The sequence below is a fragment of the Coccinella septempunctata genome, chromosome 5 (genome assembly GCF_907165205.1).
Source record: "Coccinella septempunctata chromosome 5, icCocSept1.1, whole genome shotgun sequence".
In the NCBI taxonomy this organism is placed as follows: domain Eukaryota; kingdom Metazoa; phylum Arthropoda; class Insecta; order Coleoptera; family Coccinellidae; genus Coccinella; species Coccinella septempunctata.
Window position 1 is genome coordinate 2,716,782 of NC_058193.1, and position 21,316 is coordinate 2,738,097.

The 21,316-nt window shown below is 36.1% G+C and overlaps 1 protein-coding gene across 1 annotated transcript in view; it reads right to left on the minus strand.

Moving 5' to 3' along the window:
* LOC123312747 (GTP-binding protein 1) overlaps positions 1-21,316 on the minus strand; it is a 42,284-nt gene that overhangs the window by 2,648 nt on the left and 18,320 nt on the right. Inside the window, exons 6-9 of the mRNA XM_044897215.1 lie at positions 20,835-21,073; positions 15,258-15,402; positions 15,019-15,201; positions 14,829-14,964 (exon numbers count right to left, since the gene is read on the minus strand). Of these exons, the coding sequence (XP_044753150.1) occupies positions 14,829-14,964; positions 15,019-15,201; positions 15,258-15,402; positions 20,835-21,073 (703 nt within the window). The remainder of the gene's footprint in view (positions 1-14,828; positions 14,965-15,018; positions 15,202-15,257; positions 15,403-20,834; positions 21,074-21,316) is intronic.

Consider the following 21,316-nt stretch of genomic DNA (forward strand, 5'->3'; position numbering starts at 1 on the left):
TGGACACTATCATACTGAAAAGATGTGATAGCTCCATCATCAATTCATCGCCGCCATATTTGAGCATTTAGTTTGTTATTTTATCTGGGCCTGGTGATTTTCTGTTCTTCAATTTGTTGGTTGTTGCTTCGATCTCTGTTTTGTCTATAATGTATTCGTCTTTGTTGTCGGGCACGGTCCATAGATCTGCTTGTTCAGTATTGTACAGACTCTTGAGGTGGTTTGTCCATTCTTCAGCGGTGATATTGACTGTGATCTGTTCGTTAACTGGTCTCTTCTGCGATCTAATGAGGTTCCATATTCTCCGTTGTCCTCCGTACATGTCATGTTGCATGTCGGTGGAGAACTTTTCCCAATATCCTTTTTTGATTTGTCTTATTTTAATATTGGCTCTGTTTCTTACTTGGACGTATTGCCGACGTTGTTCATCTGTTTTGTTGTTGAGGTACTTTATGTAGGCTGCTCTTTTCTCCGCAGCGAGTGTTTTTATTTCTGGAGTAAACCATGGTTTGGTGGCCTTTGCGTTCACGTTCACCTTTCTTTTGCCAATCGCTTCGTCTGCCGCTGTTATGATATTGACTTTGACTTTTGACCAAGCCGTATCGACTGTATCCCCGGCTGTTATTGGATTTGCTGTTATTTTTTCTTTCAACCGTGATTTGTACAAGTTCTTGGTGCTGTCGTTGTCAAGAGATTCTATGTTGAATTTTTCACGGATTATTGGTGGTTTTTTACTGAGTTGTTGCACTCCTAGTCTCATCTTACATAGCACCAGTTTGTGTCCCCCTCCCACGTCCGAAGAGGCAAGCGATCGTACGTCCAGGATCTGCGTTGGATGGATGTTTCTATTGGTTATGATGTAGTCTATAGTGGACTATTGATCTCTAGAGTTGGACCACGTTATCTTGTGTTGAGCCTTGTGGGGATAAAATGTATTATTTATTCGTAGTTCAAACTGACTGCACGTTCCTATAAGGAGTTCACCATTTTCATTTGATGCTTCTTCGTTAAATCTTTGCATAATCCCGTCGATAACCCTATTGCCGATCCTAGCGTTGAAGTCTCCGGCTAGGATGACTTTATGGCGTACTTAACGTTCCAATACTTGTACAAGAAGAACTCTAGAAGAAAATATTGGGTTCATCCTCTTGTGAGTGCTAGACTTCTAAAAGGGGCTTTTGTTACAACGTTTAGTGATCTGCAAGACGACCCAATAAAATTCTTCATTTATTTCAGAATGAGTATTCCGTCATTTAACGAATTAGCTAATAGATAGATACACTAAAAAGTAAAAATACAGTTATGCGACTTGCGGTCAATCCAGTGGAGATGTTGGCTGTTACATTGAGATAAGGATTTGATAATTTGTTAGTTTATGTTGCCTAACCTCATAAAAAATAACACAACAAATTAATGAAGGAAGAAGAACCTATTTGAATAAAGAAAGGATGACAAATTTTAATATAGTAATAATTTGTGGAATTGAAAGTCTAGAATGGTTTGGATCGGGAAATTAAGAACTCAGATAATATATTTATAAATTGTTTCTCGAAAAAATATCCATATATTTTTCACAAAATATTTTACGGAAATAAAAAATATTTTATCATTTATAAAAAAAATCACATGAGGCAGGTACATAAAAAAAATTGATCCTATGCATTTTCAATTTACATCTGTGTTGAAGACAGAGGGGGAGGAATACTGAGTACTTGTAGATGGAGACGGTATCCACACATACGAGGGTCCCTCCTGATTCACTGGGGTCAGATCAGTAAAACTAGTATATTGTTGCTGCGATATAGTTTGTGGTGTCGATGATGTATTGTGTACTGAAGAGCGTAACTCCCTCAGCTTGCTCAAAACGAAGCACCTAAATTCCAATTTGGAATCCATTGTTAGAGTTTGTACAATCGGTAGTAGCGACTCAAAAAAACTCCTGTCATCATATGGCGATTGACTGGTGTCTGTGGAGGTGAATTTATGAATTTCAATAAATTTTCCTCTAGGATTAACCGTCTCTTTGCTGGAGGAATCCTAGAGAATTCTCCTGAAAAGTGGGTTCTTTTAGATGAGATTTTTTTTGGAGCTGTTCCGTCAGGCGTAGCGGAAACTGAGAAACTCGAAGTTCCCTCAGAAGGCTCTGCTAATGACAGTAAGCCTGCTCCATCTAACGATTCATCAGCATCTTCATTAATCGGAGCCTCTAGTGTATCTTCATCAACATTTGTTGTTGTTGCAGATGGAATATTTGTTTGGATTAAAAATTCCATTTGTCTTCCATAAATATAACACCTGCTTCTGTTAGCTCCTTGCCCAGATACAGTTTTTTTCTTACAACTTTTCATGAAAGTATCCCGCATTCCTTTCCATTTCTTCATGAGTTTCGAATCTGTAGAATCTGTTGAATTGAACATCAGTGAACATTTCGGTGTCAAATCCGGTGGAATCCATTTCACTGCTGGGGCACACCACTCCACCACTGAATATCGCAATAGAGAGAGCGAATGTTTGTCGAAATATCATTTGAGTGATTATGTGAAGGACAGAGGTGGTTTTGAAAGAAAAGCCTAATAAGAGTCAAAAGACCAAAGCTCAAAATCCTGTCAAAATGTGGCTAGAAATGAAATGAAAAGACTCGTTCAACGATGTGGCATTTCTTGGGGAACAGATTTTCATAAATCTGTTTATTAAATATAGGTAATACTGCTATACCCTCAAGAGCTACATTTGAACGTCATTTTTCCACGGGCAATGAAATTTTGACACCGAAACGAGCTTCGCTCTCTTACGCGAACTTCAACATTTCGATGTTCATTGAAGGCAATATGACATTGCCCTTCATGAACATCTAAATGTTGGAGGATGTTGATATTACAGAACCAAATTACATAATCTGATTATACACTTCTTTCATTTTGTTTTGTTCCTAAACTGTCAATTTCTATAACCCTAATCAAAAATTCTCATAAATATACTCCATTCACTTTTATTTTAGCACTCGGTTGGCCATGGAAATTTGACACATTTCACTATGTATAGTACGAAAATGTGGGGTTATGCCGATTGTCAAAACATTTTTTGGTTTTAAATCAACGCTATGTTGCCCGTTCTACGTACAAGTTTCTGTTATCACGTATTTTAGCACAATGTCGAATCTCTTCGGAAAATATGTGACGAACATAATTGAAGTTTATACAAACTGATTGAAGGCATACCAAATCCAGTTATTTGCATGGAAAATACAAGAGATCAGTATAATATCATAATATGCACTAGCTTGAGGAGAGTTAATGTTCGTTATCTTCTTTGGCTAAAGTTTAAATACGTTACATCAGTTGTAGATTTCAAAAATATTAACCCGAAGATGAAATGCACATGATGCAGTGGTTGGGAATGGGCATCTCTCGAAGGAATTAACAGATAATTACAAGAATGCTAAATTCTTCAACAAAATCATCTTGCATCAATATAAGCAAAAGGAATTAAAGGAAGTTTTAAGTCAAGATGAACTTCACCTTTGAACAAAAATTTCACATGAATAAACAATTAACAGGACAATTGATGCGTATTTGTGGCTGTTCATCTTAATACATTGATATAATAATAATAATTAGGTATTTATTGTTACCTTAAGACATTTACAATGTATAGGACAAGTCAAGTAAAAATAGAAGAGTAAATTTTCGGGAACTTATTCTGCGATGACATTTATCGAAAATCCTGTAGTAAACTTTTCGCATCAATTCACTCAAATCTAAAATTCTCAAATGCCATCACTTTTTTGGGTCTCCCAATAGAAGGAAATTCTTTGTCATCCTCTTCATTCACAATCTTTCTGATTGTGAAAATATTCAGCTGAAGTCGTTTAGATTCAGATGAAAAATTATATGAATTTTCTTACATTGAATATTTTCGCTACCGTCTGACGTATTGTGGATTTTAGAATATCAGGGTATAACTATTTGAATAAACGGACCTAAATTCTATATAGCACTTCCTGAAACCCTGTTTTTTTTTTTCAATCACTTTCCGCATTTTCGTAATAAAAAATTGATATTAGTTGTGGCAACGGCGTTATGACATTAACGATATTTCATGAGTGCCAACCTTACTCCGTTTTAGTTACAAAAACTTGAGAAAATTATTTCATGGCCAACCGACTGCTAAAATAAATTTGAATGAAGTATAGTTCTTATGTGATGTTAACGATGAACGATAACTTGCGCAAAATCGTCCCAAAAGTAACGCTTTAACGTTTAACGAAGTTAATTTTTTTTAGTAACGGACGAGTAATTAACGAACTTAATTATTTGATTAACTGTGTCCAGCTGTGATAATGTGCAGGGTGGGCAAAATTCGTTGTCTACTGAGGGGATCTCGAGAACTAACTATAGCAGCTAGAAGAAAACAGATGACACATTTTCGAGCTCTTTTTTCATGACTAATCCAAATTTGAGAACAAAATCGGCCTATCGTTTTCAGATCTCGAGTTATAAATAAAAATTGAGATTTTAACGATTCTGTTCTCATAACTTTTTTGTCTTTGAAGTTACAGATCTGAAACTTAAACTTTCTTATGCACTTTCATACGTAGAATTTACTGACAAAAGATTTTTTTCCAATTCAAAAATAACAAATTCAATAAAAGTTTACATTTAAAAAAATTAAGGTTCACCTAATGATTCCAAATGAAAAAATAATTTGAGCTCATCAGTAAAAAACGTAAAAAAGTGCTTGTAGAAGGTTCAAGTTTCAGATTTGTATCATCAAAGACAAAAAATTTATGAAAACTTCACGAAATTGTCAAACTCAAAAACGAAGTATCGTAGCAGGCTGCGGTTTCCACCATTCTTTGTTTCTCCGAAAATGGGTTCAGAAATGTATCATCCGTTTTCTTCTAGCTGCTATAGTTCTCGACTCGGTTCTCGAGATCCTCTCAGTAGACAACGAATTTTGCGTACCCTGTACATACATTTCTAACCTATCATTATTCTCATGATAAAATTTAAACAAAGTATTTCGGAACGCTTGGCTAGATACTCAGGTGAAAATTCTCCGATTCAAACTCGTGAAAATATAACAATTATGCTACGATCGTGGCACTATAATGTGTGTTGCATATTGGTTGATAAATTACTCATGATGATATAAGTTAAGAAATGAACTGAATTAAAAAAAAAAAAAATCCAATACACCTCAGAAACAGATGAACAAACAAGTAAGCGATTTCAACCCTTAACCGAAAGAATGCTACAGCCTTGTGGTAGGATTCAAAAGTCTCCCCAGAAATTAGGACAGAATCAAAAATATTAAACAGAGAAATATTAAAAAAATCCAATATCCTTAAGAAAGTAAGCAAAACAAAGTCATCACAAAATATGAACATTGAGAACAGATGCTGTACACATTTAACCTTTCAATTCAACGAGTCAAGCATTCCAGAATATTCATCATATGAATATGTAGAGTGCCTTCAATGATCAACACGAGAAAAACTTGGACAAATATGTTCTCAAGAAACAGGGATATCATAAGTCACCTAGACAAGGCTTCATCATTTATAAATATTACAAAAAAAATTAGGGAAAATACTATCGCAATTATACTTTTTTGCCAAGTCCTACTCTGCTGTAATATAATTCGTAGAGCCAGAAACAGAAGGAAAAAACATAGATTCTACTGGAAAATATTGAAATTAAACGCGGGCCCGGTGGCTAATGGATCAGTGCGCTGTCTCAGATTCCTGGGATCTAATCCCATGGATACGTGATTTTCTGGTGTATGGAATACGATATAGTATACTTCGATGAGAGTATTTACTTACTCTTGTAAATGAGGAGGGGAGTCCATCAACAAAAGAACACTTAAATTAGACAACGTTATAGCAAGAAAAAAAAATTATATCCAGGAAAGCAAATAAATCCATCTGAGTACATTAGGATTATAACTAAAGCTCTCGAAGAAAAAAATATTGATTTTAAATATACTAAGGCCCGGTACTTTCACCATCGAATAACTAAATTTATTCGTTAGATAAGTCTCATTCTTAGGATAAGTAAAAATGCAGTCTTTTCACTTTCAGGTAGTGTTGTTATTCATCGAATAAATCTGTCATTGCAACTTAAGAATATGAGTTTATTTTTCAAATATGAACATAGATCGAATGTCGGTCATTATTGGTAAAATTTGGTAGATTTTGGATGTTGGCTATTCTTTGTGTGATTTTCACGAAATATCCGCTTTCTAGTTAGAATTATGACAATTTCTACAAAACGATGTCTTATTGTACATTAATCAATGAAAAGTAGTATACCTATATCTTTTGCCCTGAATTTTGTACCTCTCATAACGTATGCGATGTATTGAGTTTTTCAATTACATCTGACTAATAATTGTTGTCGAGTTTCATGAATCCTCATGACCTCATGTTCTATAGGGTGGACCCTGGATTTAGTAGTTTACCTTCAGAACACGATGTGCATTTCTCAAATATGGTTCAACGGTCAGTGGTAAGCCATGATACTGGGTGACAGTCTCTCGTTCTGGTTCCACCCTGGAAAGTCTGGTCTGGTAATCATGTATACTCTCAATGAGGGCTACCGCGTGTGAATTCGCCGCTAGATGTGCTAGTGTAGCGTGAGGTCCAAATCATAGACTCAAATGTATGATTAATATTAAGTTTGTGGTCTCCATATATCTATAATACTTTTATTGATATTACTTGTTTAATGCTATAAAAGAAGTGAAGTCAAATCATTGTCAGAAAGGGACTTACACACATGACGAACAAGATATTGATTGGTAACCAAATATTTCTATATTCAATTTCTCCAATATCATGATCTGTGAAATGACAAGTCCCCGTCATCGTAGATAAACAAATCTTGCATTAGTTTGTCTATGTTCAGGACCTCACTCTACAAAGGCGCCAACTGGTGAGCAAAAAAACGGTAGCCCCCATTGGTATGATCTACTCATTATACTTTGTACTCTCATTGATACATTCTCATATTCATTCGTTGTGCTCGATGTACATACATGTTAATTTTCAAGGCTTCTGCTCTTCTCGAAACCAACGATTAGTGGTTTCCCTCATTAGTACTCTCATAATTAAATTTATCAATTGTATCTTCTATTTTTCTGATGGACGTTTTAATCGTGCTTACTAGTGAGCCGCCCGTATCTGTAAATAGTGTTTTCATCGATGAATTTTTGCACTCTTCAAGACCAACGTTGCTCATCTTAATTATAATATTCTTGCTCTTCTCATATTAATTAAAATATTCTTCACATTTAATGTATTGATTTCTCATTGATGACCAGACAGTTTCACCTCTTGGCCTATTCTTCTCTTCTTGGCCTTCTCATTGAAATTCTTTATTCTATCTAACCTTCTGTTTTTCTGGTGGAATTAAAATTCTCTCGCAATCAAATTTCATTGGTTGCTCTGTCACTGTACTTTTTTTTGCAAAATAATAACACCCCCGATTTTGAACACTCTGTGTTCTTTCTCTATGACATAACATAGTATCAGAGCTGTGAATTGCGATGTAGTTAGGGATTTAGGAAGTTTTAAGTAGTTTTACCCTCTTTGACTTTTGGTTAGAATAGTTTGTATATCGGTTATGATAGGTTGGCTTGTCCTCCTGTTAGCTTCTACGAAACCGGTCACCTTATTAAAGAACTACTAGGAGGAATATTAGTTTCACTACAAAATCTTATAGCTTCCTACTTGGACATTAATTTGTTTATAATTGATGTCTTCATGTGTAGTACTGAATATTGTGTATAATTAATCGCAAATGAGTTTGCGATCAACTTCAGATGGTTTATTGATATTGAGCAAATGAACAGGTGAAAATGCTCTTACTTAAACCAACTGGCTTAAGTCGAACTCAGACGAATCTGCACTGGTGTGGTAGCAGAAAGGGGGCTCCTAAGGAAAGGGAAACACGAAACCAACCCTCCTTCTGCACTTAGCTTGGTGGCACGATAAAGCCTGATCAATAACACACGACACTTCACTTAAAGTTGCTCAATATCACTTTGGCTCACTCAATATACAGAGATGACAAATGGTGCGATGCTTTCGGAGATATGTAAGATTATTTGAAAGAAAGATTTCGGCACGTCCGGCGATGATACGAATTAGAATTGTCGTGATTGACAGACGACAAAGGCTGTATTCTTTCGAATAACGTCGGCGCCTGACAAACCGGAGTCAGGCAACCCAATTCACGATCGAACAGTGTATTTTGGTTGAAATTAACACTTCATTCGAAAATTCTATAGATGATTCTACTGCTCGGTAAGTATGTACAAGATATTGGAATGTCCAATTCGAAGAATCAAGCTCAGTGGAAAATTCTGTCCGAATAACGTCGTTTGCTTCCTATGTTTGTTGAAGGAGCTTCTCAATATGTCATTGGAGGCAAAAAAAAATATATAATTTTTTATTTTTTTTGTGTCCTTAACTCTGCACAATTGGCAAGTTGTTTGAGAGCATCGTGACTGATTTCTTGTACTATGATATCAGGAGTATATTGAACGCTGATCAACATAGTTTCATGAAATATCGCTCTGTAGATACCAATATGGCCTTTTACGTAGAATATATCTTAAGTATTATGGACTCCGGGCTTTCTGTTGATGCTGTTTATACCGACTTCAGCAAAGCCTTCGACAAAATCGATCACTCTGTAATGATCTCCAAGCTTGCGAGCGTTGGTGTGCATGGTAGTCTCCTCAGGTGGTTCGGTTCTTATTTGTCAGATAGGCATCAGCAAGTTCATTTCTACTGGTTTCTACTCTACCGCTGTTCGCATTACTTCGGGTGTACCATAGGGCTCTCACTTGAGTCCAGTTCTTTTTTTAATTTATATTAATGATATCATGAAGTGCTTTGAATTTTGTGAAGCTCTTCTATATGCTGATGATCTAAAAATGTTCCATTCTATCACTTGTCCCCTCGACAGGCTCCGCATTCAGGAAGATTTGAACCAGCTTGCAAATTACTGTAGGGATAATCATCTCTTTCTAAATCCATCTAAATGTAGATCCATAACCTTTTCCAGAAAGACCACTGTCTCCGTGCCCACCTTATTATATCAAATTCTTGGTGGAACTATCTCTCATGTAAACTCCGTAAAAAATCTAGGTATTATATTGGACTCAAAATTGCCCTTTGGCCAGCACATTTTCAATACTTCTAAAAGAACCATCAACCATCAAACAAAATAAAGATATTTTGCAACTTTTCAATTTTAGAATAGATTGGCTTATCTCGTCTGTACCTGTCACTCCTCTGTTATATAGTTTGCCAAAGATCCACAAACCAGGCATACCCGTTCGCCCAATCGTTTCCTTTGTTGGCACCCCTGCCCACGGCTTGTCTTCCTTCCTCTGTGATGTTTTTCAACGCCATTTAGATTACAGATCAGAATTCTCTATCAAAAATTCTTTAGAACTGGTGCATCAGATCAAAGACCTCAAATTTCCCGAGGGAGCAAACATGGTCTCGATATAGTCAACTTACACCCATCTACTCCACCGGTTGAATCCGCCGAATTAATCAACCAACTTTTGGCCTTTTCCGATCTTAGCGACGATGTTGTGTCTTCTCTCTCAGCTTTACTAAAAGTTTGCCTGGAGCAGAACTTTTTCAAATTTAACCGATTTTACATCCAAAAAAACGGCCTAAGTATGGGATCTCCCCTGGCGCCATTGCTTGCAGAGTGTTTTCTCAAATATCTTGAAAATAAACTCAAGGACACTAACTTGTTCAAAAAACACATTCTATTTTGGAGACGTTATGTGGACGACATTTTTTGCGTCTTTCTGGGAGATCAATCTGACCTCGATATGTTCCTAGATTTCATTAACACACTGCATCCTAGAATCACCTTCACCGTTGAAGCACAGACAAATGGAACCCTTCCGTTTCTAGACTTGCTTTTGCGCTCGAGAGATGATAAGATCGAATTCTCTATCTACAGGAAGCCCACAACAACTGATCATGTGGTCCCTTTCTCATCAAATCATCCACTCCAGTACAAGCTTGTCGCCTTCCGTTCCTTCTTCTATAGACTGTTGACAACTCCATTGTCCGCTGAAGATTACGAAACGGAATACAACATTATACTACAAATAGCACACAATAATGGCTTCCCTATGAACTTGGTCCAGAACACTTTTCGCAGGATTTCCCATAAGATCAAGATTAGACATAACACCCATTTAACCCCCATATCAGATGAAAACATTATTTTCAAGAGCATCCCTTATGTTCCTGGGGTTTCTGAGAGAATCCAAAAATACCTAAAACAGTTCAACATTCAGATATCCTTCAAAGTTGAAAACTCCCTTAAAGCAATCCTCTCCAGAGGTAAGGATAAGGTCGACCCGGTCGAGAGATTGGGAGTCTATCGGCTAGAATGTTCTTGTGGTAGTTTCTACATAGGCCGATCCTTTAGAAGCATCAAAACAAGGATCGATGAACACTTCAGAGCCATTAGGACCAACAACCCCAACAAGTCCACTTTCGCGGAGCACATCCTCTCGAACTCCGGCCACGTTCCTTTGTTGGAGCCCTGCATCCTGTCTCTACCTCAAAACAGAAGTTTATGTGACTCATTGGAGAAGATACATATCACAAAGGCAAAACACAACACCCCCAACTAAACTTCTGAACACCCAGCAAGAGTTCACTGAACTGCTTATTTGTCCGCATTTGCTCGGCTTTCTCCCATCGCGATGACTCCAATTCCATTCTTCCCCCTTTTCTCCCAATTTTGATATTTCACACAACCCGATATTCGCCACTCAACAGAAACTCAGTCATTTCTGTGTTTTTCTGTGGTTTCTGCGCTTCTTTCTGCTCTTTCTGTTTGCCTTTGTTGATCCCTGATAATTTGACATATTTACTTTCATCTTTTCTTGACAGATAATTTCGGTTATAATTTTAAACATGTAAGTTATTTTCCTTAAATTTCTTTTTACAATTCGACTCTCAATATATGTTAATTTACTGTTTTGTCTTTGTACGGTTGTTTTCTCTTTCCATGTACTTTTCTGTTGCTGTCTTTTATTTTATTACTGTTTTCATACATCTTTGTATTTGTCTGCAGATGCCTGAAGATGGCCCTAATTTTGTAAGGGCCGAAACATATGTAGCAATTTTTAATAAAGAATTTGGAGCAGACACGAAAATTTCGTCTTTTTCATTAATAATAAAATAGATTGTATTCGTATGTCTCACTACGTGAGGTTACTCGTTCCCTCCTACAACACTCGGCATGCGGATACATTCTTCACTGATTTTGCTAGTACTTATTATTTTCTGAATTCTCCTATACATAGGTTAATGCGTACACACAATCTTCTTTCTCAGATCACCAACATTGATATATTTTCTGATTCGGCCAGGAAAATTCGGTCCAAACTGCTGAATTGTTTTCGCCGTTACAATTTTGGACCTGCAGTGGGATTCTGTGACGTGTAGAATTCCATATATCGCTCAAAATCTATACGACTGGCATTCTGTGCACATTCATTCTCGCATTTGGGCGACCAACGACATCGAAACGAGGCGATAGCTGCAGACGTATCGCTTGATGCCAAAAATCCCAAAATCGATGTATTGCTTCTCTTGATATTGTTGCTCTAATTTTCAGTATTCTATTTTATGTGCTAATTTTATAGAAAAATGTCAATATTCATCAGTTGAATTCTAGAAATAAAAATTCACTTTCAGGTAGTTCTTATATTTTATATTATTTATCAATGATACAAAAGGTATTGAGTAGAGCAAGTTTGAATCAAATTACTTCGATCACTTGTAACATTTTCATGGTAACTTCTTTTACTGCTCTCGAAGCACTAAACTGAGGTATTGAAATATCAAATTTTTTTCCAACACTTTGTTAACTTCCAGCTTCCAATTCCAAAAATTTAAGTACATTAAAAATTTCATTGTGGCATGAATGGCAACTGGTTTTCTGTAGTTTTCCATACGGGATGAAATTCCGTTCACCAATACATATTGAACCATATTAGCTTCATTCAATCTAAAGAGTTGAATAAATTTTTTTATCTTGATGGGAAAGTAATCACTGGCTTGACGCATTGAATGTCTTGTCATATTTAAGAACTTTGAATCTTCCGATCTTTATTCGTTCTCAGATATTCGTACATTGACTGGGATAATAGGAAACATTATGATTAATAATAACAACTGCACCTGAACCGTGTCAAATTGAAATATTGTCCGCCAAATATCAATCTGACAATAATACAACACAAAATTCACTAGAATTCAACTTATGTTTTTAGTTCAGATAGTAAAAAAGCCGAAATTACCCGAACAGTAAGCGATACGTCCACAGAATGCCTAAGCAGGCGAATATCGCTTCAAAACGTAGAAATCGACCATAGAGCGCGACATGTGGAATTCTACATGTCACAGAATCCCACTGCCGGTTAATTGATGTCACGCAGATAAACTTTATTGTATATCATATTGAATTTTTCTCTCTTCTGTTTTTTCCAAAGCTGTGTTTTTTGTTTATTTTGGTTTATATTCATGTGAAATTTTTATTTTCTTAAACTTCTGTGTACATCAATACACTGCTTTGGGTTCGTACTGTTTGTGTCCCGAAGTAATAAATAAATAAATAAATAAATTGAAAATTTACAATCTACTCATATTGGTATCGAGTAAATTTGATGTAAGTAAGAACATGAATGTGAAATGTTCAGCGACATTTCTACTTGATGTACACTAACTCAGTGGTGCTGTGGGAGGTCTTTAGGCCATATTTTTTTTGAGTCTCCCGTTGTTGGGTCCTTCAGTATATAGGTTCTGGATGACGTTGTTTGGGTGTCCCTGCAATCGTTCCCGGTATTTTGTGGATGCCGATTTGATGACATCTATCACGTATGGGATTTCGAGATCTGCACTTTATTTTATTGAGTGCAGCCCCATCTTTCAATTTTGTCAGTCAATTTATTTTCCAGTTCAAAAGGGTTTGCTGAGGATGTCCTGAACTTCTGACGTACAATAAATTGGGGTAATATTCATATTGTAGCTTCGACAATACGTATTGCAGTTCTCACTTGATATTTCTTAAAATCTGAATAATACATTGAAGATATATTCGAAATTGTATGATTTTCTTGTTTTTTTCTGACATGTGTAAATATAGGCTAGATTAATACTTTAATGTGAATACTGTTTATGGGATTTATCCTGTTTGTATTCCTGTATTGAATAAAGTATAAAGTATATCCTCTCGAACGTTCTGCTCTGATAGTTAACATAATCCATTTTTATGCTCATAATTCTTAGTACTAAGAATTCTATAAAATCTTCAAATTCTCTCCCAAATTTCCACTAGTAAACTCTGAGAAATTAAACTGTAATAATCAATATAATAAATATTATTTATTTATATTTAACAATACTGAATAACAAAACACGCATCCAAAGTGAATACTCAGAAAAGGATTCGCTTTTGAAGTCATGAAAACAATAACAATAACAGCCATAGTATAGTTGTATACTTGTCATTAGAGTTGACCAAAATTTCACACTGTTTTCTTGTTATTTCGGTATATTTCTCTAACCCCTCTAGGAAATTTAATATGTCAAAGTCGAATGCGTGTTCTGGATTTTTTCGAGGAAAAACGACTTGGGCCCTCTATCTATAAGATTTATGCCCGTTTTCACCAACGATCCCTAAATGAGCTCCGACAGACGTAATGGTTCACCGAATCGCACGATTTTTGATGTCTTCCAAACTTTCGTTTATATTCTGTTAAAATATTTCAATGCCATATATTCATTGATTCACTATGATAATTCAAAAAGGAAGGTGTTGTAGGAGTATTTTATAAAAATACAAATACAAAATACAAATATTCAATATCCTATTGATAATAATTCACTCAACTGACTTTCTATAGGAAGAAATATTCATTTGAATTAACTAGTACTCTACTAGTTTTTTTTTTATTAATACTCGTAAAGGCAGAAGTATAAAAGCAGATGGTATATTCCCTATGCGTTTATAGTCAAACAAATCATTCTATATCGTGTCACCGAACATCCTCCTCGAGATATAAAGAATCACCAAATTCCAACATGACTGCATTTTTTCATAAACTTCCATTGCACATTTTTCACACAATTTCAACACAACTGCTTCTATTCATATATTCATTACTGAGAACAAGCTCATCTTTCTGGTATAAGAACGATTTCTACTCTCGAAAGCTCTCAATATTATTGTTCATTTGCTAGAAATTGATGTTTAGAAGTTATCACTGTGAAGCGGCTTTTAGTTCAATCTAACTTCCCAAACAACCGTGTCTCCAAATGAATACACAAATCCCAAATCAACGCCTCGAAATTTGATAATTGGGGTTTTCGAAGTAGCGATAGTTTCCACAAATTCACTAATAACATTTATCCATTTCTAAAAAAAAAATTTTTTGCGTATCGTAGATTTGCCAAAATCCGCTGTCACTTTATTAGGGATTCGGTAGGGGATCGACTTTCGGGCATTTATAATTTAGTGTGTGCATTTAAGAGTTCCCTGAACGTTGGTGAAAACGAAATTGTAGCTAGGAGTCACTTAACTGGGCTTAGGTATTCCTTAAAATATAGGAATCGTTGGTGAAAACGGGCAATAGTTTTGCAATGAGTAAAGTGTTTACTCATTGCAAAACTGATTCTTTCATTCAATTTATCTTTATCTTTCCGAATGGATATTGCATTGCAACAATTGCAAATGCACATTTCATTTTGACCATATTGGAAAACTTACCCATAGCTTGATATCTGGAACTTATCGTAGTTGGATGATGTAATATTAAAATTTCTCCCTCAAACTCCCAGCAAGCCTGCGGATTCAAGGCAGGAGAAACCATTACCATTCCTTTCCTTATTTGGGATCTTTTGATCTATAAGAGACAAAATTTTAATGAAATAAGAAGCATTAAAACCCCATCACATACTTTCTTCAGGGCAAAACTTGCAGTTTGACCAGCTCTTACTTCCTTAACTACCATTCTCTTTCTATGAATGCTTTTTATAGAAATTGGTTGAAAATGTCCTAAAAGATCTGGGCCAAGCATTAAAGTATCGTTTAGTCTTATAACACCTTTTAATGTTGTTCCAGAGATCACTGTTCCCACACCCTGAAATATTAATTTTTATATTGAATTATGAATTTTTGTAACAAGACGACTCTTACAGGCACAGAATAAGTGTCATCAATTTGAAACTCGGCGGGCTCATTCTCCTTGTATTCCATTTTGGTTGTAAGGAGATTCAAAAAAGTCTTGAGTAACTGAAGATTTTCACCACTAACATTGGAAACTTGAAAAATTGGACATAATCTGTAAATAAAACATACGTTATCCAAAATTCACGACATGAACTGAGCAGCAAATGAAGTGGGACAGCATAAAAATTGCTTAAGTTTGATTAGTTATAAAAACATTAATTTGGTGATGTCCGCCATATCTTTTCAACAAACTGAGGTATAGAACTGATATTCATAATTTGAATGTAAGGCATAGGAATCTGCTCTCTTGTCCCCAGCACAGAACGGCCATCTTCCAGAGGAGTTTCAGGTACAATGTAGTAAAATTTTATAACGCAGTGCCAAATGAGTTCAAAACGTTTACGCTCGTAAGATTCAAGAGAGAAATCAGGGCTCATCTCCTTCAGGCTCTGTATGCATAATATCTCTGTTTTCGAGAGTCAGTTTTTTTTTCGTTGTTTCAGATACACCTTTTTTATGTTTATTTTTTTTTTTGTAAATTCTGCTCATTGGAATTGTATTGTTGTTTAACTTTTTTTTTCTCTCTCCCTTTAGTGCTTATTCTAAATTGTGTCACATAACAAGGGTTAAGTGGTAGAGCACCTACTTGGTGAACTTCCCTTGAGGTTTAAATTGGGAAAATAAAGACATTATTATGACTTTAGCCTTGCGGCTTTCAAACTCCTCTCCTGAGGAAAATTCACTTATCCCAGTGTGCCTTTCTAAAAGATTGTTATTATTCGGAATTGCCACGTCGATGAATAGTGCTCTGTCCTCATCCTTATTGAGCAATATGAGATCTGGTCTAATGTGGGTTATTTTCCGGTCTGTGAGAACCGTGCGATCCCAGTAGAGCTTGTGATGTTCATTTTCCAATACAGCATCCGGATGGTTATTGTAATAAAGAACCTTTTTCGAACCTAGAAGTTAGTGTTTTAGTGCCAATTCTTGATGAAGAATCTTGGCAACAGCATCATATCTATTTTTATATTCCGTACCCGCGAACTATGTGCTGGATATGCTGACCATCGTTTCGGCCTCATTTGGCCTCATCAGAGCAACATAGCATTTTTCCACGGTGGAGAAGGTTTGGAATTGATGGAACTTTATTCAATATTGGCATGTTCTACAGTAGAACATGAAATAATATATAATAAAGTTCCATCAATTCCAAACGTTCTCCACCGTGGAAAAATGCTATGTTGCTCTGATGAGGCCGAAACCATGGTCAGCATCTGCTTTTCTTCGAAGGAGCGTACTCCATTTGGGGCCTTGACGATGGCAAATTGGCTAGTTCAATTCAGATCGTAACACTTGTTGATATTCATATCGTCGGGTGGTATGCATCTGAATTTATCCTTCCTATTATATTATATAATATTTCTATGATTTCACTGCGTTTTTCGATTGCCGGGCACAGTTTCTGCTTAGAAAGCTGTTGCTTATCGCATACATGTTGACAGCCAAATGAGGACGCATTGTTTAAATCATATTTATTAATATTGTTATTAAAGTTTTTTCCCAGATGTTATTTAGAAGAGAAATCTTGATTTTGTAGAGTTCTAGTAATATCATGAATATTGTATTCTTGATAATATGGGAAATAAAGCATTATTATTATTATTAGCATGATTGAGTAATGGAGCTATTGGATACATGTAGTCATCTTTGTTCTGAGGCCATTAGGAGGAGTTTGAGTTAGATAACGGTACTAGCCAGATGGCTCCTGGGTTATTATAGTACGGTCATTGAGTATTAAACCCTCAGTAGTACGGTGCAATTAGTCCCAAAATAGCCCTAACCCCCCACATCTAAAGTGGAGCTTTGATCCAACCCCTGTTTTCAATAAACTTATCTATCCATTGTTTCAGTTACTGAAGATAGAGAATGCATGTGATTTCGTTTCTGTGACCTATCTGTAGATATATTTTAGAATGGTTACCAATCGTCAGTAAGTGAAACGATGGATAGATAGGTTTATTGTGAAATACGGTTTTACGTAATTAAAAATTAAATTTTCATTATGCCAAGACAAGTTTTTTCCGATGTAACACAAGTGCGAGTGGCCAATTCGATAAATATTAGCCAGAATATGATATCCCGTTCACACTCACGGTACTTTGTCACTGGAATTATTTGTCGAAGACCCTGAAATGACAGAACATGACTCACAACTCTAGTAGGAGACCTTTTTTTGACGCTTTCGATGAAAAGACACCCTATCCGTACTATTAGGATGGCAGGTCAACGTATTTGGGATGCCACAATTCCTCAAAGTATTGCCAGAAGAAGTACCCATGAACATCGAGACGCTTGTAGAGAAGTTCCGATCACTCGCGCACGCAAGCGTCAAAGATTAAAGTGTTCAATGGAGAGGGTATGAGAGGAATGGCGTTCATTAGACGAGGCTCAATTACGGTTTGGGGTGGAGTTTGTTTCGATGACAGAACTGATTTATTAGTACTGCCAAGAATAATGAACTCTCATAAGTAGATAAAGTTATCAATCGAGCTATTAGTTAAAATTTCGTTTTTCTAGATGATAATAAACCTCCACATAGATCCCACTAGCTGATTTCAGCTACAGAAATCTAGGGTATGCCACATCTAGCATTACCTTCAGAATCGTCTTACCTTAATCCAATTAAGCACGCTTGGAACCAATTAAAAATAGCAATCACAGACCACAGCCGGAAACAATTCGAGATAGGAGATCTTTTGCCACAACAAATTGAGCGAGATTTTCCCAATAACTTGGTGATAAGCATGCAGAAATAATGCTAAGTAGTTACTAATCCAAGTGTTGGCCATACTTTGTATTGTTAAGAATTGAATATAAGTTGCCATGACTGTCAAGGAGACAGTTCTAATAGTACGAGATCCCGCTGCAGAATTACTACGTTCATTACGTACAGAGACAAACACACATTTTTACATACATTTATGGATAGGAGAATACGCAGCCTGTCAAAAGTGGCCGCAAGTAATTTTAATTAAATTAATGTTAATCAATATTCCAAGAGAAATTTCGTTCACTCCGTTTTGAAATGAAATATCATCCACATCATAGCAATGCATGTAAAGAATACTAAAATCCATAGCTGCCGTTGCACACTCGGCCACAACTACCTCGCAGCCAGGTGTAAGCAGGTTACATTTCGATGTATTTCTACGTTCATGACGTACACGGATGTTTTTGATATCCAAGTCAATAGGATTAGAAGAACTACCGAGAGTCTGACCATCAGAAGAAAGGTCAACCAAAAAGACGCAATATGCACTATAGACACTGGTGCATCAGTATCCCTGTTCCGTAGCGGTATCCTTGAACCAAGCAGAGTAAGACCACTCACATCCAATTTCGTTCTACGAACAGTCACCGGAGAGAATGCACCGATTCGAGGTGAGGCTGATATCACATTAACACTTGGAAGATAGCCTTTGTAGAAGATATAGAAGACGAATTCATTCTTGGGATGGATTTGATAAGTGATTATGGATTTTCTTTCAATGGTGAACAGAGAACAATGAAATTTGGAGGTGAAGAATTCATTTTGACAAGATCATGTTCAGAAGCCTGTAAACATTGCCAGCGTATTGAATGTTATGAGGGAGTTGCCGATGTAAGACGAACGACAGTGATACCTGAAGATAACTGGACTACCGAAAACATGAGACAGGATCAAGAAACCGATCAAAGCAAGGACACTATACATTGGAAAGAGAACGGATCTGACAAACCCTCCTGGAGGAATATTTCGCATAGAGATCCTATCCTCGAGGCAACGTGGGCACAAGGGGATTCCCTGGTTGTGGAAAATGGATTACTCAAACGGGTATGGGAATCAGCTGATGGGAGGTCCTCAATTTGGTTTCGCCCCGGAAGAAGATGGGTGAAGTTTTGAAAGAAATTCATAAGGAAAAATCAGGAGGATTCAAAGAAGGAAACCAGGTTTGGTTGTATAACCCACGTAGAAAGATAGGTGTGTCTCCAAAGCTGACACCGTTTTGGGAAGGACCGTACAAAATTAAGAAGAGAATCAACGACGTGGTTTACAGAGTGCAACGTAGTCCTGGGACCAAGATGAAGGTTGTTCATTTGGAAAGACTGAAGCCGTATCATGGTGAAACCATGGTTTTTGATCGGGACGATCAAATTTATAGGGAGGGCAGTGTTACGAATTGAATATAAGTTGCCATGACTGTCAAGGAGACAGTTCTAAAAAAAGTGTGACATAGGAAAAAAGACGAATTACAGCGGGTTTCATAAAACTTTGATTGTCCGATCAACGAATTGACAGTCAATCGATTTCTAAAACGAAATCACTGAAACCTTTTCATTTCTGGATTTATTGAAGAAGTAGCAATTGAGAATAACTGAATGCACCTATGAACAACGTAATTTGATGCACGAATGATATTCTGAATGATCATGACTGAAATATCGATTAAAAACAAATTGACGTCTATTCGTCAATCAAACGTTGATTACCCGATCAACCTTTATGAAACCCGCGGTTAGTATTGTAGTGTTTTGTATAAATAAAGGATCGTTTGGAATTGTTAATTAACATTTCAACTGAAAACGAACCCCAGTTTCGTAACAGTATTGAAGGAGATCAGAGCCATGAATTCAATTTCAAAAAGTATTTTTGTTACTGTGAGCACATCACTTTTTTTTGAAACCTCATTTTTTTCAACCTCAGAAGCTCTACATATTTCAAGAGGAAATTCAGTTTTTCTGAAGAGAAAACACAATTGAATTCAATACCTCCAGCAGTTTATATTATATTATGAAACTGTTTTCTGTTCTGATGATGTCCTTTCAAACGGTTACAACTCCATCCATATCTGTCTGTGCTTACAGTTTTATAAGTTCATGGTGAGTTTATTATGCAGAGTAACTAAGAACTAACACCTAAAAAACAATTAATCTAATTGGTAGATGGCGTGCACATGTTTGTTATCTGCCCATAAGTTTGATCCTTTCCTTAGGTATTAATAATGATCGCTTTTGTCTTTGAAGATTCCTTCAATATTCAACGAAATAACTCTAATAATTCCACTTTCTGACCGGGGGGTTCTTTTAGAATACATCCAGTCTTCCAAGTGATGATTCAATCGTTCTTCAGGTGTTCGAGGAACGCTACAGGACCCTAATGTTGGGAAATTATCTCCCATAGATGTACGGTTAGTATACATTGAAAAATTAATAAAAAAATCGAAAACAAAATTAGAAAACTTCTGACAGCTATCTTAGTAACTCAGCAAAAACTCATCATCATAGATGTATATTCAATCGGCCTCAATCTGTTACTTCAGATCCGAATAGAGATGATACGAGTCAAATAGAAATGTAACAGACATTGCACCATTTGCCTGGTACAGAATAGGGCCGAATATTAATAATAATCCCTCGTGGCGATTATTTTCATTAGTTTTTTTTTTATTAATTATCAGCATTTTTCACTGAACGCTGAATATAAAATGGTAAATCGATACCAACCTTTCAGACACGAAATTAGTGGCACTCAAAACAACGTCATCTAAAGATTTTACCATCACAGGTACTTTTCTACAACCAGGGGACTTAAGTATCTTCACCAGAGTCCTCAAATTTTCTTGTAATATATTAGGCGGGCACATATCAATTTTCGTAACCACTACAAAAACTGGTACTGAAAGAGCCAGAGCAAGACCCAGGTGCTCCTTTGTCATGCCTATAATACCAGCATTTGCACCAATCTGAATAAAAAATATATACATAGTTAAAATAGTTATTCTAATAAATTTAATAACTAATAAATTATAGTAACATCCCAGTTTGTTTTGAATGTGCTGCTTCCATAGATATCATGGGTGTGCAAGTTATCTGTGGTCGACTTTCACATAATAATTCTGCAAGCAATTTGCAACAAGAAAGTTACTACAGCGTTAGGTCCAACTATGTTCCGTTGTGAATTTAATATTTTGTAACATTACACAAAT